The sequence below is a fragment of the Diplotaxodon limnothrissa genome, linkage group LG9, assembly GCF_057381915.1.
Source record: "Diplotaxodon limnothrissa isolate DT_005_m linkage group LG9, D_limnothrissa_male_GT1.1, whole genome shotgun sequence".
NCBI classification, from domain to species: domain Eukaryota; kingdom Metazoa; phylum Chordata; class Actinopteri; order Cichliformes; family Cichlidae; genus Diplotaxodon; species Diplotaxodon limnothrissa.
This window is the reverse complement of record NC_140604.1, coordinates 26568875-26591240: the sequence shown is the minus strand read 5'-3', so window position 1 is coordinate 26591240 and position 22366 is coordinate 26568875. Positions and strand designations below refer to the sequence as shown.

The 22366-nt window shown below is 41.6% G+C and overlaps 2 protein-coding genes across 2 annotated transcripts; one reads left to right on the top strand and one right to left on the bottom strand.

The window, feature by feature from the left end:
• Positions 1-3551: 3551 nt before the first annotated feature.
• xkr9 (XK, Kell blood group complex subunit-related family, member 9) lies at positions 3552-5156 on the bottom strand. The gene is made up of 3 exons (XM_085362407.1): positions 4825-5156; positions 4262-4476; positions 3552-4180 (listed from the first exon to the last, which is right to left on the bottom strand). Exons 1-3 carry the CDS (start codon positions 5139-5141, stop codon positions 3552-3554), a joined length of 1161 nt encoding a protein of 386 aa, XP_085218533.1. The 5' UTR covers positions 5142-5156.
• Positions 5157-12293: 7137 nt separating this feature from the next.
• On the top strand, positions 12294-19877 carry tram1 (translocation associated membrane protein 1). Its single transcript, XM_085362406.1, has 11 exons — positions 12294-12548; positions 14911-14974; positions 15815-15936; positions 16018-16134; positions 16220-16278; positions 16361-16445; positions 16637-16707; positions 16872-16976; positions 17048-17191; positions 17633-17784; positions 18366-19877. Exons 1-11 carry the CDS (start codon positions 12426-12428, stop codon positions 18434-18436), a joined length of 1113 nt encoding a protein of 370 aa, XP_085218532.1. The 5' UTR covers positions 12294-12425; the 3' UTR covers positions 18437-19877.
• Positions 19878-22366: the final 2489 nt, after the last annotated feature.

The window sequence follows — 22366 nt, the reverse complement described above, 5'->3', positions numbered from 1 at the left end:
TTTTGATTTAGGCCAGTAAAAGAACTTATATCATACAATCGTGTGTTAGTCTACATAGAAGGGAGGGTTAAGTCTCAAGCAGGATCAATCTGCAAGCAGTAGGTGATCAGCTACAACCCCTTTCTCACCTGAGATGTTCTGTTTGCTCAAAACAGTCATAAACACCAATTTTCTTCTTAATAGAGATGAGGTCAACAGTTTAAGACGTGTTTTCCACATCAGTGCACTGATTTCCATTTTTCAATTAAAAATGTGGGGCTATATAATAACCAGAGCAAATATTAGGGCCATATAATAACAGACAATCCCTTTAAATCAACATTCATATTGCTCAATAAATATCTAAATAAGGAGAATGTCTCCCGAGAATTAAGATATGTCTATCTGAGGTTAATTCTCCACGCTAGATGACTCGTTGCTTCAGGCAAATTGATGCCTTATGTCAGAATTATAGCAACAACTGACCTCATATACAGTAATTTCTGCTTAATCCCAGATTGACTTTCCCTCATTGTGCCTCTTGACATACAAGACTGACAGCTACTCCGTAGCAAAAATCCTAGTAGTAACGATGGTAAGACCATTGTACCCACCATAATGCATACAATATCCTCATTCATTGTACGAGAGCTTTATTTACAGAACCCTCTGGGTAACGCAATGCCACGCTGTGATCACACACACCAGCCCACTGCATGTAATTATACTCAGCCTGCTCTCCAATCTGTCACTGCCCAACCTAATTTGTAAGTGTGCATGTACAGTGATTAAAGAAATTTCTGTGCCACTGCAAAAAAAAAAAAAAAAAGGGGGGGGGGGGGGGGGGTGGTGGTGGTGGAGGGGGGGGTCTATCACTCCCTTCCTCCACATTTGAGGAATTCTCCCAGAATGAGGCGACGCTGCCATGTCAGAACGAGCCAGGCAGACGTGTACAGATCGCCAACACTGCTAATGCATCTGAGGCACTGGTGTAGCAGTCAAGCCATAATAATTAAAGACATACAGCATCTTAGGGCTTCATTAATCATAGTTTATATGGACTTTGAAGCCCTAATGAAAAACAGCCTGCCTTCCCGGGTTTATTGTGTCTGTACAAATTGTGGGGATGGTGTATGCCAGGAATCCCCCCCCTCGTTTCTCCAACTCTGACCGGCTGTTCCAGGATGTAGTGATGGAAAACAAAAAGATAAGATTTGGTGAAAAGTTTAGCGGTGGTTATGGAAAGGTCAGCGGTCAAGACTGTTTACGTAGACATGGAGTGCCATTCAAATCAGACAAATCAGAGCCGGTGCTGAGGCGGTGACAGTGGGTGATTGCATGCCTTTGGGTTGGTACTGCTGCCGTGTTGTGCGAGTGTTCGATAGCACCGCAAGATCAGGCCTTTACTTGGCAAAATGGAGACCTGTGGTGCTCTGAAGATTCATCTTTGATCTGGGTCTAGTTTCTCAGATTCTCACCGAGCGCTCCAGCATTTTCTGGAGGCGCATTTCAACGAGATCGGAGTTAGAGATTACTGGGTATTACGCTCTCAGTGCCAGAAGTGGAAATTACTGTGAGGCTGTCAACGCCAGCGTTCTCTCTGCTTGTTTTCTCCTGGAGACAGGGAGGTAATGCTTTACTCAACACATTTTATCTCAATGGCTTGCGACTGTTCCCTGGCAGTGCTATCAGTGGTGAGTCACCGCCATATGTAGTTCGACAAAGACCACAGAGAGATAGACTGCTTAGGACTCCAGCACAAGACACATGTGTCTTCTCCCAATAAAAATCCCTCTGGCAGATTTACATTGCATTAGTTCACTGAGCCCGAGGAAATATACAGTAGAGGGCAGAGAGGTGCGCATTCATCATCTTAAATGCAAAGGTTGATGTGATTTTGGTTGAGAGTCCTCCCTGCAGGTGCTAATACCCAAAGGAAAGTTGTTAAAAATCAGCATCACGGACAATCTACACATACATTTCTGTCTTTTTGAACTATATCTAATCACCTTTGTGTTCTCTAAATACGCACAAATCAAATGCACGCCGTGGAGTTGGAGTGTGTCCGATGAGGTTCCACAGTAAAATTCTGTGCACTACCTGGCAGTGATTCATTTCCTCTCCAACAAAAGTTGCTCACTTAAATTTGTCATTTTATGGAGTGCTTCTGACACGGCACAACCGACAGATGAAAGTTAAAGTGGCCTCTTGGAGTAAACAAGTCAGAAAGCTCAGAGTTTGGCTAAATTAAAGGAAGGCCAGGGGGGAGGGTGGGGGTGGAGGGGGACGTGCTGCGCTTATTTGAGAGCCAACAACCATCGTGCTCTCTGGACCCTGCGGTTTGTCAGCGTTCCTCCCAGGTGAGCTCACACTGGGCCACCCTCCCCTCCCCTCCTTTTCTGCCCAAGCCAGGAAGAAACAGCGTCCGCAGCTCTCTCCGGCTTGACTCATACAATATTTTGCTGGTAGTCAAAACAAAATTAGCAGTGGTTTGTTATTTCTGGTTAGCTCATCCATGACCCCCTGTCTTCACTACTTCTCAAGAGGGGAGGGGGGATGTTTAGTTGCCACCTTTCAGTTTCTGAGTATTAGGATGCTGAGGATCCTTCTGGTAGCTACATTTACAGTAATATTCAAGTTCAGTGACATTACTGAAGTGGTAGATGATCCACTCTTCAACTCTTGGTGAGCATCTCGACTGTCCAGCTTTCCTGTTTTGTGTGTGATCCTGTACTTGATCAGCTGAACTTTTTTTTTTTTTTTTTTTACTTTTCGGCAAAAACAAGCGATATAAGGCAATGATATATAGGTTAAAGGCTTAAATAGTATACTTAGGAATCCTAAAAAATCAACTACAGTATAATTTTAAAGATTATGGAAAATGTTAAGGAGAAAACATTAGAGGGATTAAAAATGACTTGACCCCATCTTTAAGTAATCTTTCATGCTTTCTTACTAAAAGAACAACTTTGGTGGCTTTGTTACTGTTGCTCACGCCACCATTGAGCTCACAGCCTGGATAATGGCGCCATCCTGTGTTGAGCATATGCACTACAGGTCCACTTGCAAGATTTGGATATACAAATGTTACACTGCACAACGCTTTGGTTGGTGCTTCACCAAGCTGCTAAGGGTAGAAATGCTAATATGGGTGGGGTGATGCACTGACAAACAAGCCTTTAAGAAGCACAACAATGTATTTATGTTGCTCTCATCACTGGTATATTATACTACACACACTTGGGGGAAATCCTTTATTTTATTAATCTTGTCTTTCAGTTTCTTCTCAGATTTAAAAGTCATGTGAAAACATCAAGAGATAATTCTGCTTTCATTAATATTTGCAGATTACCTACTGTATTGCACATTGTAAGAATAAATAGGTAAAGAAAAAATAAAATAGACATTCAACCACATATATTATTGTCTAGCTAGCCACCAATAGTGCAAATGGTACCTTCAAAACCTCTAAAAGCTCCTTTATTTTATCTCCGTGTGAAATCGTTAGGCCGGTTGAATCTGTGCGTGTCTTTTTGAACCCTTTTACACTAATTTGAAAAAGAAATTCTTCATTAAGGTTTCAAGAAGTTCTTGATTCTTGCAAGTGACTTTGTTTCCTTTCCCGGGTCGTCCACCTCATCCTCTTCGCGCTGCACCCTTCTGGGATGCAGTTGGACGTAGTACAAAATGAGGCACACCAGTCCCAGCACTGAGCATCCACAGATTAAACCGCTGATTGTCAGCAGCAAAGTGCTTGTTTGCAGCTCCGGCTTCAACAAAGCCATCAACGACGGCGACATAATGTTAATAACGGTGCAGAAAATGTAGTAGGTGGTCATGGCTACTTTTGTGTCTTGTCCTTTCACATTAAAAAATGTGAATGTCAGGATGACTCCTGCAACTGCCCTGTAGAGAAACTCCAGGCTTCTGCTTGAGCAGAATTTGGTTTCAAGCAAGTGTGTCCATATTGTTGCCAGCAGCCAGAGGACAGTGAGCGCTACTGTGGTGTAGATACTCAGTATGAGAAGGAGGCTGTAGCTGAGAATGAGGCTGGTGATGGTACAAATTTTGTAGAGGAGGTAGATTGCTGTGGGGAGGCCAGAGGGCATTTCTCTGATATAGGGGAGAGATCTCCGCAGGCAGCGGCGATAGTCCACCAGTGACCATGCAATGTTACAGAAGGAGAAGGCCACAGATAGACCTGAAAGACAAGAACAGGCAGTGTAAGTAGTGATTCTTCAAGTTCGCACACATGTGTAGAGTATCTTTTGTCTCTACTTACACTGCATGACTGAGACCTCGTTGTGGCCCAGTAATATGTAAAGCTGTAAAAGGAGCTGGGGGGCACTCTCCAGGAAAGTCTCAAAGAGCTTGAGCATGCTCAGATCGGTGGCCACGCAAAACAGCTTCTTGTGAACTTCCCTCAGCTTATCCACCCCATCGCCATTTGATTTCGTCCAAACCACTTGGAAACCCTCTTTCAGCAGGTGGTAATACCTAGAGACAAGGCAAACACAATGAAAACAAACAAGCTGCCACCCTGCAGTGCACGTGTTATTGCATAGCGTGCTATTGCTGCATAGACGGTGATTCATTTGTAAGGCTTTTATCTTAATGCCATACAACAAGTTGAACACAGCTTGAATGTGGGCATTCCAGTTTATTAAATACCACTTTGTCAATGTGCGTGATTATCATAAAGCACGTTTTGACTCACAACATGCAGGCACTCCTTTTTGTAGGTACAGCAAGCAACCTCAAGTTAATTTGCAGGTGTTAAACTCAAAGGTCATATCCTACTTCGGCTACTGTGGTCTCATGAAAGCTGTAATTTTAATGGCATACCTGGTAAAGATGCCAAATCCAAATGCATGCAGGACAACAAGCCCAGGTTTTGACATGTCTGATATTTCTTTTTTTCCTTCAGGGTTTAAGAGAGGGTCATTCAAGTCATCCCAGTACCAGGCATAGCTGAAGATCTGAGTAACCAGTAGCCCGATCAGAATAAACATCACGGTGAACCCAGTCCAGACGTATTGTTCCTCTTGAAAATATTTCACAGCCAGTACAATGTCTGTCCAAATGTCCCCGACATACAGGAAGACTCCAGCGATGGTTAATAGCCATCGCACTTTGGTGTACCGAATGTCTGGCTGAAGCATCGTGTTGTCACTTGAAACTTGAAGTATCCGTCTGTGTTGCAGACAGATGTGCTTTTGCCTGAAGTTCAGTTTTGCTTTGAAGGGTCTGGAGAAATGCTGCTGTGGACCCTTTCCAGTGTTTCAGGGGCCATTCTGGTCAATCTGCAAAGAAGGCACACAAAGAAAGACATATGTATAATATACGTGTGTGTGTGTAACATTTTGTCTTGTACAAACTGCTGCTTGTTTTTGTCATTGATATGAAATGCAGCGTGACTTTAGTCAGGTGCTGCGTGATACTGACCTTTGATCCATGTCATGAACACATAAAAAAGTCCTGATAAGCACTTAATTTATGTAATAGAACAATTATTGATTATTTCTATCAGGGCAAATCAGAGCATTAGAACTCTTACATAAGAGACTGGATTGTTCTTACATTTCACACAACAAATAAGCCAAATCTATGTTGTTCAATTAGGAATTTTCAAAAGCTGGCAAAAGAAACATTTTGAATAAAACAGCACTGCAATTAAAAAAAAAAAAAGTTTATGTTCAGGTAGCTGATTTATAAAATTTTCAGATGTCATTTACAGATCTGTTTGATAATATTCAGTCTACACAGTTATCATTGCGTGTTATCACACTGAAATCAGGCTACAACAAACACACACAAGCATTTTAACTTACCAGTGCACTCTGAGAGGAGAGAGGTGTTCATTCAGGGAAGGAAACTGTAAATGCCGCTGTCCTTTCTCTTTTAAAGGGCTCCACCTCACATAACTATACAGTCAGGTCGGAAATGTGTATACGTGTATAGGAACAGGGTCACAGTTCACACTTCCCTGTAACAGTTTCATATCTGATATCACCAGCAAGTGACGAAATGCCCGGGTTTCCACATATTTTAAAACTTGATAACAGAAAACTCGTGCACGACGATCTGTGTACATACCTTTTAATTGCTCTGAGCACATAGGCGTAGACAGGTGAAGTTATGTAACACCTCAGCGGATTTCCTGTAATCTGAATGATTACTGCAAGCATGTGATTACCTTTGCCTGAGCTCAATAAGCAGCTTGCCCTTCCCTTTTTCCAAAAGTGAAACATAGAAATGGCAAAAATAGAAATTAGTTTAAAAAAATAAATAATATATTGATAGATAAACATTGATATTGGCATAACAATGACTACTGTAGCTTCCTTTTATGACAACAGGCACAGGATCCTCACTGTAAGTTTTTGAATCTTGTCAAATATTCAAATAGGCTAAATCATATATTCATATGTTTTTCATTTGTTCATAAGGGAGCCAAGATTTGAGTTCCTCCCTTGCTATATACATAAAAATCACATGAGGGCAACAAACACTGTGGCCTGAGGCCGGGTGTGGCTTTGCCCTGTATATTTTCTGAGTCAAATAAGCAGCTGATATCATTAAAACCTCTGGCATATTGATCAGAGGAAGGTGTTAATCAGTTTCACCTGCTTTAGTGTTAATGAAATTAACAACAGGTGCACTAGAGGAGCAACAATGAGACAGTGTCCTAAACAGACCACTGACATTTTTCCCTCTTTGTTTTTTCTGACTGTTTGTTCACTAGTTTTGCATTTGGCTAGGGTCGGTGTGACTACTGATATCATCAGCCGATACCTGGACCCTACAGAGGTTGCACAGGCAATCCGCCTTCTCCAGGATGGCACATCAATATGTGCCATTGCCAGAATATTTGCTGAGTCTAAGTCTAAGAGCATGGAGGAGATTCCAGGGGACTTATTCTATTCAGTTATTCTAGAAGCTGAATAGGGCCTTAACCCATCAGCAGGACCGTAACTGTTTCTTTGTGTAAGGAGGAACAGGATGAGAACTGCCAGAGCTACAAAATGACCTCCAGCAGGCCAGTGAAGTGAATGTCTTTGTCAAGACAAACTTCATGAGCGTGGCCTGAGGGCCTGATGTCCTCTTGTGGGCTCTGTGTTCACTGCCTGGTACAGTGAAGCCTGATTGGCATTTGCCATAGAATACCAGAGTTGACCATCTCTGGTGCCCTGTGCTTTTCACAGACAAGAGCAGAATCAAACTGGGCATGGAGAATGTTATGCTGTAACATTGTTCATCATGTCTGGTTTGGTTCCTCCTGGCATGCCACAATTCCCAACCTCGTGAACAGAGTTAGTTCCTGGAGGATGGAACTGATACCATTGATTGACCCCCACACTCACCTGATCTAAATCCAACAGAACACCTGTGAGACATCATGTTTCAGTCCATCTGACGCTACCAGGTTGCACCTCAGGTTGTACAGATCTGAGAAGAGATCCACCCTGGACGCCATCATCATCTCATTAGGGGCATGCCCCGACTTTGTCAAGCATGCATACAAGCACTTGGGGGCCAAAATGGACTCATTTGCCACAACATTTTTTGGGGTGTTTCTGAATTCAGCGCTCTGTCGGATGATTATTTCTATTTCTATCAAATGGTGTGGCATCCTTTCATTCCAAGCACATGAACCATCCTGTATCACTGTGGGTATCCAGCATTATTTTTCCCCCACTGATAGTGATGGGTCGGTTGCGAACGAAATGGCTCTTAGAGCCGCCTCTTTGACGTGAACGACTTGAGCCGCTCCTTATCGCGAGCCGTGTTTTTTTTTTCCTTTCGCTCACCCTCTCTCTCGCACTTTTTTTTCGCTTCACTCCGCATGCAGCCTTGTGCTTTGCGCTGGGCAGAGGGGGGAGGGGCGGTGGCAGTAGCACAGGAACAGAGCAGGAGGGAGAGAGAGAGAGAGAGAGAGCCAGGGACAACAATGTCACAATAGAAAGGTATAGTAATCATCCACAACTAGTTTCAGTTGCAGATGATAAAGGATTCAGAAAGTTTGTTCATGCAGGCCCATATGACAGAGAATATGCATCTTCTTTTTGTTTTCATATTTTCATTTATATTTAACTGTGTTATGGTTTGCAGTGTTTTGTGTTGTGTCACTTTAAATTTGTAAAAGGAAAAAGCTGAAAATTTTAATAGTTAAAAGTTGAAATGTGAATAGTTGATTTTTGTATTATATGATTTATTTATTACATTTTATGTGGAGTGAATAAATAAAAGTATATTTACGGTGGCCCCTACAGACAAAGCACATACAAACTTCAAATCACGTAAAAACACGTAAAAACTCCAAAACACGTAAAAACAGTAAAAACTCCAAAACACGTAAAAACCTCAGAAGCACATAAAAATTCAAAACACGTACAAAAGACAACAGAAGTGCTCCAGGATGCTAGGGGCAGTGTTGAACTTTTGTTACCTAGTGACTACACAAGCCAGCAAGTACCAACGACCGGATTTGGTGTGTGGTAGTAACAGGTAAATGTACTTTTTTTATTATTATTATTTGACTATATATGAATGCTTGTGTATAAATACACAAACAATACACATATGCTTTCAATTGTGTAATTTAAATGATCTAGGTCAGCGGTCCCCAACCCCCGGGCCTCGGACCGGTACCGGTCCGTGAGTCGTTTGGTACCGGTGTTCCAGATCAACTGGCGTTTAGATCAACTGGCGTTGGTCGAACAGATGTGTGGCAGTCTTGCGTTTCAGGAGCTGCTACCGACAAACCAGCAAAAAAAAAGCCAAATGTGTCATCTGTGACACTTGTGAGGTTGTCTCAAACACACTCCGTCAGTCTTGATGCTGTTGAACAACAAAATGTTTAAAAATGTGGCGAGTTTACCTGGTGATATCCTCGTGCGCCACGCGATCGCGAAAACAGCAAACAAGTAACACCACGCCGTTGTTGTTCACGGGACAGCAAGAGTAAACGATCGGGAGACTCTTGTCGTCGTTATCGTCCCCCTCGCACGGTTTATTTCTCCGAATTCAGCGTTTTTGCTTCACAACTACAGCGTGCAGTTTACTTTGTGCACTAACATGGAGTCGAGTCAACCAGCGCCACCTCTGGCCAAGTGCCACAGCCTACAGCCAGATCAACCTGTGACACACATCTGCACCACGTTTGAATTCGTGTCATGCACATTTGTACCTTTCAATTGTCTCTGTTTGTGCGTCATGCAAATAAACCTTTGGAAAGAATGAAATGATATCATATATTCCTTATTGGCCTACATTTGTACAAAATTCCAAATTATATACACAAAGTCATAGAAATCACCACTCCAATTGGTCATCATGATTTTGATATTCTCTTTTTCCATAACAATGAAATACACCTTGGACAAATATGACACATCAATATTTCATTAGTGTTGTCACATCACATCCTGTAAGCATCGTCTGCCTGTGTCTTTTCCCTGGAAATGAATATTTCCAGCCAATATAGGCAATTCATCAACATGGCTGGAGTTATATACAGTCTGTATAAGTGTGGTTAATCTAATGAACATTTGTAAGGAGATGGCAGTTTCTGTGAATTCACAGCAGTTACACAGTGATTAGTAATAAACAGCCAGTGAGAGTGAGTGGATATGACTGTTCCCACCACTAACACATGACCATAGGCCACTACTAGATTAACTTGTGACACATCTGCACCTGCTGCTATGATCACATTGAGTAGAGGCTGAGTGGCTGCACTTACCCCTGGTACATCCAAATCTACCCACAAACATGTTGAAAGATGCAATGCCAGCAATGTGGATTGTCAACACTGAAAACAATCAGTAAGCAAAGACAACAGGGATCATTTGTTTCTGTTTATTTAGCACCCACAACATTTGTAGTCGCCTTCTGCACAGGGGAAGTCCACACACACCGTGTGGTACCACTTTCCACAGAAGGTGCAATCTGCAAGATTGAATGAGATTGTCAGAGTCATTGTCTGACTGTTTATTACTAATCACTGTGTAACTGCCATCTCCTTATAAATGTTTATTAGATTGACCACACTTATGCAGACTGTATATCACAACCAACTCTAACATGTTTGTTTGCAGAGGGAAGACACAGACAGACTACGCTAACGACATGTGATGTTACAACACTGGTGAAATATTAGTGTGTTCACGACATTTTTCGTATGGGCAAAAGTGTTGATATCAGGATGGTGATTCTTATGTGTATGTCATTTGGCATTTTGTACAAATGTAGGCTGATAATAAATACATGATATCATTTCATTCATTTCAAAGGTTTATTTGCATGACGCACAAACAGACACAATTGAAATGTACAAATGTGCATGACACGAATTCAAACGTGGTGCAGATGTGTGTCACAGGTTGATCTGGCTGTAGGCTGTGGCACTTGGCCAGAGGTGGCGCTGGTTGACTCGACTCCATGTTAGTGCACAAAGTAAACTGCTCGCTGTAGTTGTGAAGCAAAAACGCTGAATTCGGAGAAATAAACCGTGCAAGGGGAACGATAACGACGACAAGAGTCTCCCGATCGTTTACTCTTGCTGTCCTGTGAACAACAACGGCGTGGTGTTACTTGTTTGCTGTTTTCGCGATCGCGTCACGCATGAGGATATCACCAGGTAAACTCGCCACATTTTTAAACATTTTGTTGTTCAACAGCATCAAGACTGACGGAGTGTGTTTGAGACAACCTCACAAGTGTCACAGATGACACATTTGGCGTTTTTTTGCTGGTTTGTCGGTAGCAGCTCCTGAAACGCAAGACTGCCACACATCTGTTCGACCAACGCCAGTTGATCTAAACGCCAGTTGATCTGGAACACCGGGCCTCGAGAGTTGAGGCTCAGGTGTGAAATGTATGGTTTTCAGGGTTTTTATCGGTTTTCAGCGTTATTTTGTTATCGTTTTTATCGTTTACTCTGTTTTCCTGGGTCTTTTCACGTGTGTTATGAATAAATCTTCTTTTTTTCGGTACCGGTACTAGTTTTATTTTGTTGTATTTATCCGCGACACCTTAAAGGCCAGTCTGTGAAAATATTGTCGGGCATAAACCGGTCCGTGGCGCAAAAAAGGTTGGGGGACGCTGATCTGGGTAGCTCTGTTTTGGAAGTTCAGTTCATGCTAGAAATGTGTTTTGGAGTTTGTACGTGTTTTGTCTCTAGGGGCCACCGCATATATTTATATATAAACATATATAAATAAAACCACTTTTCTTTTTTACATTAGTAATTCATTTTGTGCATAATTTTATATTATTGTTAATAATAAATTAATTAAAGCAACAAAACAACCTGAAGAGCTGGTTCGGAGCCGAAAGAGCCGGCTCTTTTTAGTGAGCCGAACCGAAAGAGCCGGTGTTGTGCCAAAAACTGATTTCCGGTATTTGCCAAAAACTGATTGCTCGTATTTAAACTGCTATAAGTAACTTGTTGGGCTATACTATGTGAAACATATGTCAAATGCATCCCTTATGGATGACAAAGTCATCTTGAGCCACAAACAACATTCGTGTAACAAGGTAGAAGCCGCAATCAGTTTTTGGCAGTGACTTTTATATAACCTTTATTTATGCAGTTAAAAAAATCTCATTAACATTAAAATGTCTTTTGTAAGAGTAAGTTGGCCAAGAGCACAGCAGAAATGGCAGCAAATATTACAATAGTTCTGTAAAAATATTTTAAGTGGGGATAAAGGACCGGATTGGTTATAATGTAAGTACAATAACACAGAGTTGTAAAGATACTTGAAAAACGGATAATTTTTTAATTCTCTATATAACCCCTTTGTAAACCCTGTTCACCGAAGTCTATTTACGAACATACGTAAAGATATTACACATAAAAAATACACAGAAACACTGGAAATCAGTTTTTGGCAGACAATCACTTTTTGGCACAACACCGGTTCTCTAAAAAGAGAAATCCCATCACTACCCACTGAGTTTTCTTTCTTTCTTTTTTTTGACCAGTGTATATTTGCTCATAAATTGTGTTTTTCCCTATCCTTTAACAAAATGACATAAGAGTGCAAACTAATTCTCACTATCTACTTTATGAAGGTGTGGCTTGGTCCAGGTTATTTTTAGAGTAAATTAAGCAGCTGATATGATAGAAAATATTTTAAGGGAAGGCTTTCTCCAGCCACTAAACTCAGCTTACATCTTGTACTCCGAACCTCTAGGCAGCGACAGAGAGCCCCAGCTGTTACTCTCCTGTGCGTAAAGATGGCTCGTTGGTCAGGCGCACCAGCTCTATCCGTGGACCCTCCCACTAGTGGAAGAGTGACACGCCATTCAATTGCTGCCTGGCCCGCTGCATGTAGGAAACAGGAGGGAGCTTTGAGCACAAGGATATCTTACTATCAGGCAGGAGGAGGGAGAAAACCCGGCTACAGTGAAGCAAAAGTTGGACGAATCGCGTCGACATGGGGATCCGAAAAAAGACTAACAAGAATCCGCCGGTGCTGAGCCATGAGTTTGTCATCCAGAACCATGCAGATATTGTTTCCTGTGTTGCTATGGTGTTTCTCCTCGGCTTGATGTTTGAGGTGAGTCCACATGTTGAATGGCTTATTTTAAACTGTGGATCACTCGAGGGATGCTCGGCAGGAAAAGTGAGGGGGATTATCGCTAGAATGAATGCCGAATACTCCCAATCGGTTCTCATGAGAACTGACATGGCTGTCTGATCTATTCTTCACACTACTTCCTCTCGTAATCGAAACTTTTCCCCATCACGATGGCCTCGCGTTTGCGTTTCATTCCAGAGCGTTCTAACCTCACTCAACTGCTCTCGGGTAATGTTATTTACAGTGACTAAATATGAGGTGTTTTTTTAAAGCGTCGTGGGAACTATTTCACTCACATCTGGCTGCTTTCCCACCTAAAATTCGACAAGCTATTTAAGAAAAAAAAATCATCGACACTAAGGCCCGCGGATCGAGTATGCACGCAAAAAGAAAATCAAAAACAAAAGTATTTTTTTGCGATATGTTTTGCAGAAATTTCCCATCAAGCGGCAAGTTTGCATTGCAGCACTTTATCGAGCTCAGTGGTTACGGTGTTTGGCAACACTCTGGACTTGGGTTAGTTTGTATGTGTTACGTGGCAATCGCGCAGCGGTTCACACAGCGCTGTCATCACCGAAACCCGCTTTCTCCGTCACTCAATTATTATTTTCTTCTTTTTTTTGGGTTGTATGGAAGCCCCAAACGCAATTTCATTGTTCTTGACAATGACAATAAATAAATAAATACTAAATACTAAATACTAAAGTTGTCACCGGAGCTGGGAGAGCGCTTCAGACGTGACCGGACACAGCGAGCTGACACACGGGATCGTGTCACACAGCACGGCAGTGTCTTAACGCGCTTCAATCTGCTCTGCTTTGAAGCAAATGTGCGTTAATGTCAAAGCGCGTTTCATCCAAGGCGGAAAAAAAGCACCACCGCTGCTGGTGTCCAGCCGGCCATAATTAAAACCGCTTCCTGTTTGTACTTTCCAAAGTAAAACTCCTGGGAACTACGTGCTGTTGGCAGCGTGGATGTTGAAAAGCGTGATATTTGCAGGAATTGTTAGATTTATCTGTGCTACTTTAGCTTTAGCTCTTTTTTTTCTTTGCTTTGAGATATTTATTTGTTGCAAGCCGGGTTGTCTTGCTGTGAAGGACTAATATGCAACTTCCAACTGATATCTCATTAGCTGCCTGCCTTGATTAAGTTATCTTTACTTTCAGTGAGGGTAAGGAGTTTGTTGCTCTACATAATTCACATTTAGTGTCATGCATTATCTCGTGTTCTTAAATTTTCTGACTAAAAATATTGTATACAAAAAAATACATAAGCAAAATGAAAGTAAAACAATTGGAAGGCATAGAAATGTCAAGTATTTGTACCTGTTGTTTTGCTTTCTGTTATAGTTTTCCCTCTTTAGGCCAGGAAAACAAATATCTCCACTATAAATATAACTATAACTGCACAAAATTAGTGGGACACAAAGGAAAAACTCTGACTTCTTGTATTAGTAAAAGCCTTTTTACTCATATGGACACGAGTATCTGGCCACCTACACACTGCACCTGCAGGAGCTTTTATGACATCCCATTCTAAGTACATAGGTATTACATAATATGGAGTTGGTCCCCACCCCCCCTTCCTTTGCAGCTACGACAGTGTTCGCTCTTCTAGGAAGGATTTCCACAAGAGTTTGGAGTGTGTCTGTGGAAATTTTTGCCCTTTTATCCAGAAGAGCGTTGTGCTGAACGAGAGGCCCTCGCTCAAAGTCTTTCTTTCAAAGAGGTTTTTGTTTTTGTTTTTTTAGATCAAGGTGGCACAGTCAAGTTCTTCCTAACCAAACGCATCCACCCGTTTTCCTTGCTTTATACACGGGGACACAGTTGTCCTGGAACAGAAAAACTCCTCCCCAAACTGTTCCCACAAACCTGGAAAAACCTAGAATTGTCCAAAATGGCTCGGTAAGATTTAAGATTCACTGGGGCTAAAGGGCCCAGGGGCCCCCAAAACAACCCCACAGCATTCAGTGATTAAAAGATAAGGGCCAGAATCTTTTGTCTATATGGTGTATAGCTTAATAAAAAGACTTTTACTAATATAAACTCTAAGTGTTTTTTTCCACTGTGTCTATTGTGCAGAAAAGTTGTGTTTATAGTGATGATATGTTTGCTTTCCTGGACCGAATAGGGAAAAGCATAACAGAGAAAGCAAACAGGTAAAAATACTGAATATCGGTAAGTTTGTGTTAAACATAACAGCATTAACGCAGGTGTGTTATATTACCACTATATTCATACACATCCTAAATTTATTATTTCAATTTTTAATAAGCATTTTGACTTGTATTTTGTACAATTGCTGTCTGACTGAGATTGACACGACTGCCTTTTGTCTGCAGGTCACCTCTAAGTTTGCAGTCTTCTTCATAACTGTCCAGTACAACGTCACCATATCAACAAATGGTAGGTTAACCAATGGTGTGTGGGGAGAACAGATGTTTCAGTGCAGTACTTTCTTTTACTTGCTGCATTCCTCTCATTTGGATTCTAAAGTGGCACTTACGCAGCCCTGCACAAACCCATTTCAGGGTTCTTCCCCCCCCCTGCTTCCGAGCTAAATTTAGTCTGCCTGATTTATAAAGTTCTCTTGTGGCAAGGTTGCGCCGGGCGAATATGGGCTAAGGTGTAATATAGGCCTCACAATCCGAGTCCTGCTCCTTTCAAGGTTAACAGAATCTCTGCCAGCTGACTTCAGATACCGACACTGCAGGACCTGTTCGTGCTGTGTGGTGTGCAGGCTTCCAGCTCGGTGATTCAGCTCTTATCTGCTGCACCTGACGACTTGCCGTATTCTGTAACTTATTTACAGCTCGAATCTCATGAGCCACATAGCATCCAGCGTCCTAATCTCTCTGCAGTGAGTGTTCTGAAACGATTTCAATGATGGCTGCTGTATTTTTGGATCGATTTCTTTGCGAGTTTCTGTAAATGATGACCAAAACCACTCAGTCCATCTAGAATACTTGCTGGGAACTGTGTTCACGTATCGGCTATATCTGTTTTTATGGACACTGAGCTCAAGGGTGCATGGAAATAAATGTAACTTTAGAAAACTAGAAGAGATTCAGCGTGTATATTAGTTCAAATACAGTCTCTTGCGTTTTCAAAGCGGTGTAATTCTGCACAGCCGGGGCTCACTAATCCAAACATCTCACTCCAGGAAAGCGCACCTGACATTTTGGATGTGAATCAATCACAGATGGGTGTTGATTTTTCACTCTGCGTGACTTTTGTGTGCTGCAGAAGCACCAGAGGAGACTGCCGTGAACCACTTCCACCACGGGATCAAGGACTTGGCAACTATCTTCTTCTACATGCTGGTGGCTATCATAATGCATGCCATTATCCAGGAGTATGTGCTGGATGTAAGTGGGATAAAGACACGGAGTTAAGGTCATCTCTGTTAGAAACTGTTCTGTATTGTTCACTGCTGGTCATCTTTGCAGAAAATCAACAGGAAGAAGCACTTCTCCAAAACCAAACACAGCAAGTTCAATGAGTCCGGCCAGCTCAGCGCCTTCTACCTCTTCTCCTTTGGTTGGGGCACAAGCATCCTGCTCTCTGTACGTACAATAGCCAGCTGCCTTTGGTTTTTGTTTGCTTATGCCTGGCCCCATAAAACATACTTAAAAGCTTGCTTGTTCTTAGGAAAACTTCCTGTCCAATCCAGTCAGCCTGTGGGAGGGTTATCCGCATACACTGATGCCGTAAGTTGTGATGCTGATTGTGGAAATTCATCAATCATTTGGGACGTTTCTAAGCTTTTTGTAATGTCTCGCTTTCTTTCAGATTCCAGATGAAATTCTACTACATCTGTCAGCTGGGCTACTGGCTGCATGCTCTACCAGAGCTGTATTTCCAAAAGACAAAGAAGGTAAGAGGACGTGCGGAGCCAGTCGCTTTGGGATGGGACGATGCGACGCAGTTTCCTGTTTGACTTCCACGGCCGAGCCGCATTGTTTCAAAGTCTCATCATCCTCTCGCTTAAATCACCATGTGCAGAGCCGCACTGCTGTAAATATTTTGACCATGTTTGGCCTCCCACCCTTTGTGTTTACTGTTTAGGAGGATATTCCACGCCAGCTTGTGTACATCTCCCTGTACCTGGTGCACATCGCTGGCGCCTACATTCTAAAGTAAGAAGCGCCCACTGTAGAAAGCCTTTAATTAAGTGTGTGAGTTGGTGTGGCTTGTGTTTGTACACTGCCCTTTAGGAGAAAGTTTGTGGTGTCCTTGTGGGGGTTTTTTCCTGTCATTTGTAATGAAAAACTCTCTAAAGATGTTTCTTTGTGTGTTACAGCCTGAACCGCCTGGGTCTGGTCCTCCTTGTGTGTCATTACTTTGTCGAGCTTCTGTTCCACATTTCCCGTCTGATCTACTTCAGCAATGAGAACAGGCAACTGGGGTGAGTTCACTATTAGGAGGTTTTAGCTCGAAAGAGGGCAAAGTCTTAAAACTTGTCCTCTTGTTTTGCAGTTTCACCATTTGGGCGGTCTTGTTTGTCCTCGGACGGCTGCTCACCCTGTCCCTATCTGTCCTCACCGTGGGCTTTGGCCTCTCCACAGCTGAGAACCAAGGTTTCGATTGGGCCGCAGGAAACTTTAACGTCCTTTTTGTTCGGTAAGTGTTTCTGAGAGTAGAAACTGAAATATCTGAACTTGCAAACGGAGCTGAAATTAATTTCTTTTGCTCGGACAACCTTTTTTAAAATGTGTATTTCGTGGAGATTGAAGCTAAATTTCTTGATATTTTTTTTTAAAAATTCATGTGCGGCAAATGCAAATTTGTAAGAAGCGCTCATAGACTGCTCACAGTGGAGACGTGAGGCCTTCTTTGTAGACCTTTAAGAGCATGTTGTATAGAGCTAAAATAAACCTACAGCAAGAACATTGTCATACAACAGGAAGTGCACTCCTGCGTCCATAAATGAGCATGACGCGCAACCACAATGCATCTTGTGCTAAGCAGATTAAACACTTCCTACTTTGTTTTTGTGTGCCGTTCCTACCAGTGTCTTGTGCGTAAGATAAAGTGCGATGCTTTTATCCCTCTCTCTACTAGGGTAACTGTCCTGGCTGCCATCTGCCTCACACAGGCCTTTATGATGTGGAAATTTATCAACTTTCAGCTGCGCCGGTGGAGAGAGCATGCCCAAGCTCAGACCTTGAAAAAGAAACAAGCTCCTTCCAAGAGCAAATCAAAGAAAGACAAAGGTGAGAGCACGAGCATGAATTAGCTCCCTATTTGCAAAAACATGGCTGGAGGTTCCTCTCCCAGGATTAATTAAGCTTACAACTTTCCATATTTAAAGCATAATATCTAGCTGTTTTTTTTGTGTGTGTAAATAATCCTTTCATGCCCTAGACTGGCTTGAATGTAACTCTACACCTTTCTTTCTTGGAGTATGTTCGGCTTTGTGGTGCATATGCAAATTAGTCCTCATCTCCAACTCCACCTACCCTTCTACCACTCACTTCCAGTGCCATCATCATAGGTGCTTGCATTCAGCTCAGCTTGGACTATGAAACTGTTCTGTAGTAAAATAGCGTGGGCAGTGTTTATGTACGATAAAAGGAATTGTAGTGGAAAACTGCCCTGAGTGCTCAGAGTAGAAAAGCACTATTTGAACACAGCTCTCATTCACACAGTGGGATCACCACAGTTGTTCTTTAAAATACACGATTAAATGTCTTTTTATTTTTCAGTTTTTCAAATGACAAAACAGTACATAACTTAAAGGCTTGTCTGCTCTTTCACATTTTTGATCTCTCCTTTTTTTTTTTTTTTTTTTTAGCCAACGGAGTAAATGGAGTTAACTCTCACCAAGCTGATTCACCAAGAGCCAGAAAAGAGAAATCCTCATAAAACATTCCTCTCAGCCCTTTCCATCGCCTCCCCACCTCAGAGAACTCTCCTCTCACTCTCTGTCCCCTCCTCACGTCCGGCCCAGCAGATCCTCCGGCTCCTTGATCTACGACACGCATCTTCAGCTCCCACGACTGACCTCCCAGCTGGACTTCAAGGACCAGAATGCAGCTTCGCTTCTCATCCAGCACACCGTCATTTCTGAATCTTTGCCCTGCTGTGCTATTGTGAATGAAAAGAAAACCAATTAAGAAAATAAACTATGAAAAAAAAAAAAAAAAAAAAGACCTTTATTTAAGAAGTGCCTATTGATACGGAGCGTTTTTTGTACAGAGTGTAATTTTAAAATTTCAGGAATGATCACTGCAGTGTTTTAATGTTTCTCCCATTTTATCTTTTCATGCTTTTTCTAAATACTGTGTATTTCAACTCGTCTCTTCTTTTTTTTTTTTTTCGTCTCCTTTTATTTATAACCGCTCGCTCTGCTCCTTTTCTTTGCCACCGACTCCTGCCCCTCTGTGGGGGGATTTTGCAGACACTATATGTGAATTTCCCTGTAATGTCTCTTGTTTTCCCCTAAGTGAGGGATGCGAAAAGGAAACAAAATCTTATCTTTGTCTTTCAGATTAAGACTGGGGTCACAAATCGACTCAAACTCAGTGTTTTCTCCATTTCGTTCTTCAGCGGACACCTATAGATGGAACGTAAGGTAGAATATGGAGAATTTTAAAGTCCCCTTATGAATAAGAATAAAGGTGAGTGTGCAAAAAGCATTCGAGGAAAACAGGAGACATCTTTGTGTAATAATGTAAGTAGATTCACGGTTCAGTATTGTGCAAAACTGCCAGCAAAGTAACCTGATGTAGCATTAAGTGTCAGAGTTCAGAACAGCTTTGTACTGAGATCATAAACTGTTGCGTTTGTATCTATAGTTCTAAGAAATAAACACGCCTTGTGTTTTAGCTTTGGATGAGATGACTTTCTAAGAGAGACGGAAAAGACTTAATCAGGCAATATGTCGGTTTAGTGAGTTTGAATCGCTGTCTTGTATGATCCTGCCTCATTTGCTGTTTAAGTGGAATTGTTTCCCTGTGTTTGTATGGCCTGCTTGAAAAATGTTCACATGAATGACTTGTTGTAAAAGCATGGACCGAGAATGAAACATAACTATGTTTTGTTTAGCTTTTAACACCCCCCTCCCCTCCCTTTACCCTACTATTCACTGTGCCATATGAGCCTGGTTGATATGCCTTTTATTTACATGCCATAAGATAAATTTGCAAAGCTACAGAGAGCAATCAAATACGTTTTCAAGTAGTTTCCCAGTTAACACCGGCCTGTTCCAAAAGATTAACCCGTTGGGTATGCAGTGGTTGCCTTTAAGCTGCATGTGGATTTCTGAACCTGTCCTGAGGGGTTATCTTGATAAAGGAATAAAATGTATTGAAAACAAATTCTCTGAGTTGTGACTTGTGTATTATTATCCGTGTACACATTTTAGTTTTTATTTGAAGAAAGAGGCACACAGTTGAGATAACTTAGATGAAGCCTGGTATTTAACGTTTGAATGCAATCACTTCTTACATAGACGCAACACCTGCTGGGAACCTGGAGTGAAAAATCAAGAATAGTTCATTTCACTGATATTTAATGCGAAGGGGGCAGTGTTACGACAAATTATGCCTCAACACTGTATGAAGCTTTTATTTTAGACGCCGAAATTAAGATCTCTAATTGTTTCACTATACAAGTTAAAAGGGGGCTTTGTGTTTGTCGTGATTTTCTGTCACGTAGGTATGTGCAGTTGTGGTAAGAAGATGACATCCACTCACTATGGGTGTGAATTTCATGGTAATTTGGGGATTTTAATGATTTCTTTTAAATGTTTTTGGTTTGTTTTCCCAGGATTGGACAATTCAACAACATAAGTGGCTTCAAAAAACAAAACAAAAAAAACACACAAGAACTGGGTGCACAAGTTAAAATTTATTTTGGATTTTCTATAATCCGCATTGTCAAAAGTATATTTACATACAGCCCCACTAATTTTTGGTTAAGTGTCTTTTAGCAAGTTGGACCACAACCATATACTTTTAGTAGCCATCACAAGCTTCTGGCATAATTCTGGCTGGATATTTGACCGCTCTTCTTGGCACAATTGGTAGCATTTATTTCAATTGGTTGGTTTCCTGGTACAGACCAGACTTTGAAGCATAGCCCACAAACTTTCAATAGGGTTGAGGTCAGGGTTTGGGAAGGTCGTTGTAGAAGTACAATGTTAGCCTGCTTTATTCGTTCCAGAACAACTTTTGATGTGTGCTGTTGGATCATTGTCCTGTTGGAATACCCAGCTGTGTCCATTTTTCAAACATCTAGCTTTTGACTTGAGGTAAATTAGAAGAATTGGGAGGTAGTCCCCCTTCTTCATTATTCCATCCACTTTGTTCGATGTACCACTACCACTTGTACCAAACCAGACCCAGAGCACGATGTTATCACCACTGTGCCTGACAGTTGGTACAGTGTTCTTAGGGTTTGAAAGCGTCACCTTTACTACTCCAAATGTACCTCTTGTCATTGTGGCAAAATAACTCAATCTTTATCTTGTATGGCCATAAAACATTTGGTAGACTTGCAAATTTAAGTCAAGCTTGAAGGTGCTGATTTTGGAGCACAGGCTTCTTTCTTGGTCAGCTCCCTTTTAGCCCATTTTAATGTAAAACTTGATTCACCAATGGATAGCGGCACTGGTATTCTAGCAGTTTCCAGTTCATGGCAGATTTGACCCTTGGTGGTTCATGGTGGTGATTGTTCCTGAACATCATGAACAATTTCCTCTTATCTGAGGGTGATAATTTGGGTCTTCCTACAGACCATGACATTGGTATGTCCAAATAACTTGTATTTATGTACAGTTGTTTGAGCCAAAAATAAAGCTACAATTTTCGTTCTTGGATGTTCACTGAGGCAACTGGACGTTCCTATTGTTCGGAGTATTGATCAATCCAACAACTTCTGTCAAACAAATTAATTTTTGTGCTGGCAAAGAGAATTAACCTGTTATAGTCAATCACGATCACTAACGGGAAGTTAATAGGTCTTGGCCTCAAAGAAATCATTAAAAGCCCATAACTACTATAATGTTCATGCCCATCACGAGTGGATGTCAGCTTCTGACAACAACTAGTTATATGACAGAAAATTATGGACAACATGAGACCCCTCAAAACCTATATAATAAAAAAAGGTGTAAATTAATCTACAACTGAATACAAGACAGGAATGACTTATTTTACCACTCAAACAGCCAGTTTCAAGCTATACATCCAATGCTCTTCATACAGTTAAAACCACATGCCAGCCTTTTTGGTTTGTAGTTTCATACACAGGTAACGAAAAGCAATGTGTTTATCCCTACTGTAACTGATGCAGTCTTTGATGCCTAAAATCTGGGATATGGTCACTTTATGATTTATATATAGGAAATAGCTTTGCCTTCTTTTAATAGTTTTTCTCAAAAAAAAAAAAAATAAATTAAAAAAAAATAAATAAATAAATATATATATATATATATTTATTTATTTATTTTTTTGTTTTATATATATATATATATATATATATATATATATAAAAACACCCAGCACGCCCCTGCGGGCGGTTTATCCTTCAAGCTCGGGTCCTCTACCAGAGGCCTGGGAGCTTGAGGGTCCTGTGCAGTATCTTAGCTGTTCCCAGGACTGCGCTCTTCTGGACAGAGATCTCCGATGTTGTTCCTGGGATCTGCTGGAGCCACTCGCCTAGCTTGGGAGTCACCGCACCTAGTGCTCCGATTACCACGGGGACCACCGTTACCTTCACCCTCCACATCCTCTCGAGCTCTTCTCTGAGCCCTTGGTATTTCTCCAGCTTCTCGTGTTCCTTCTTCCTGAT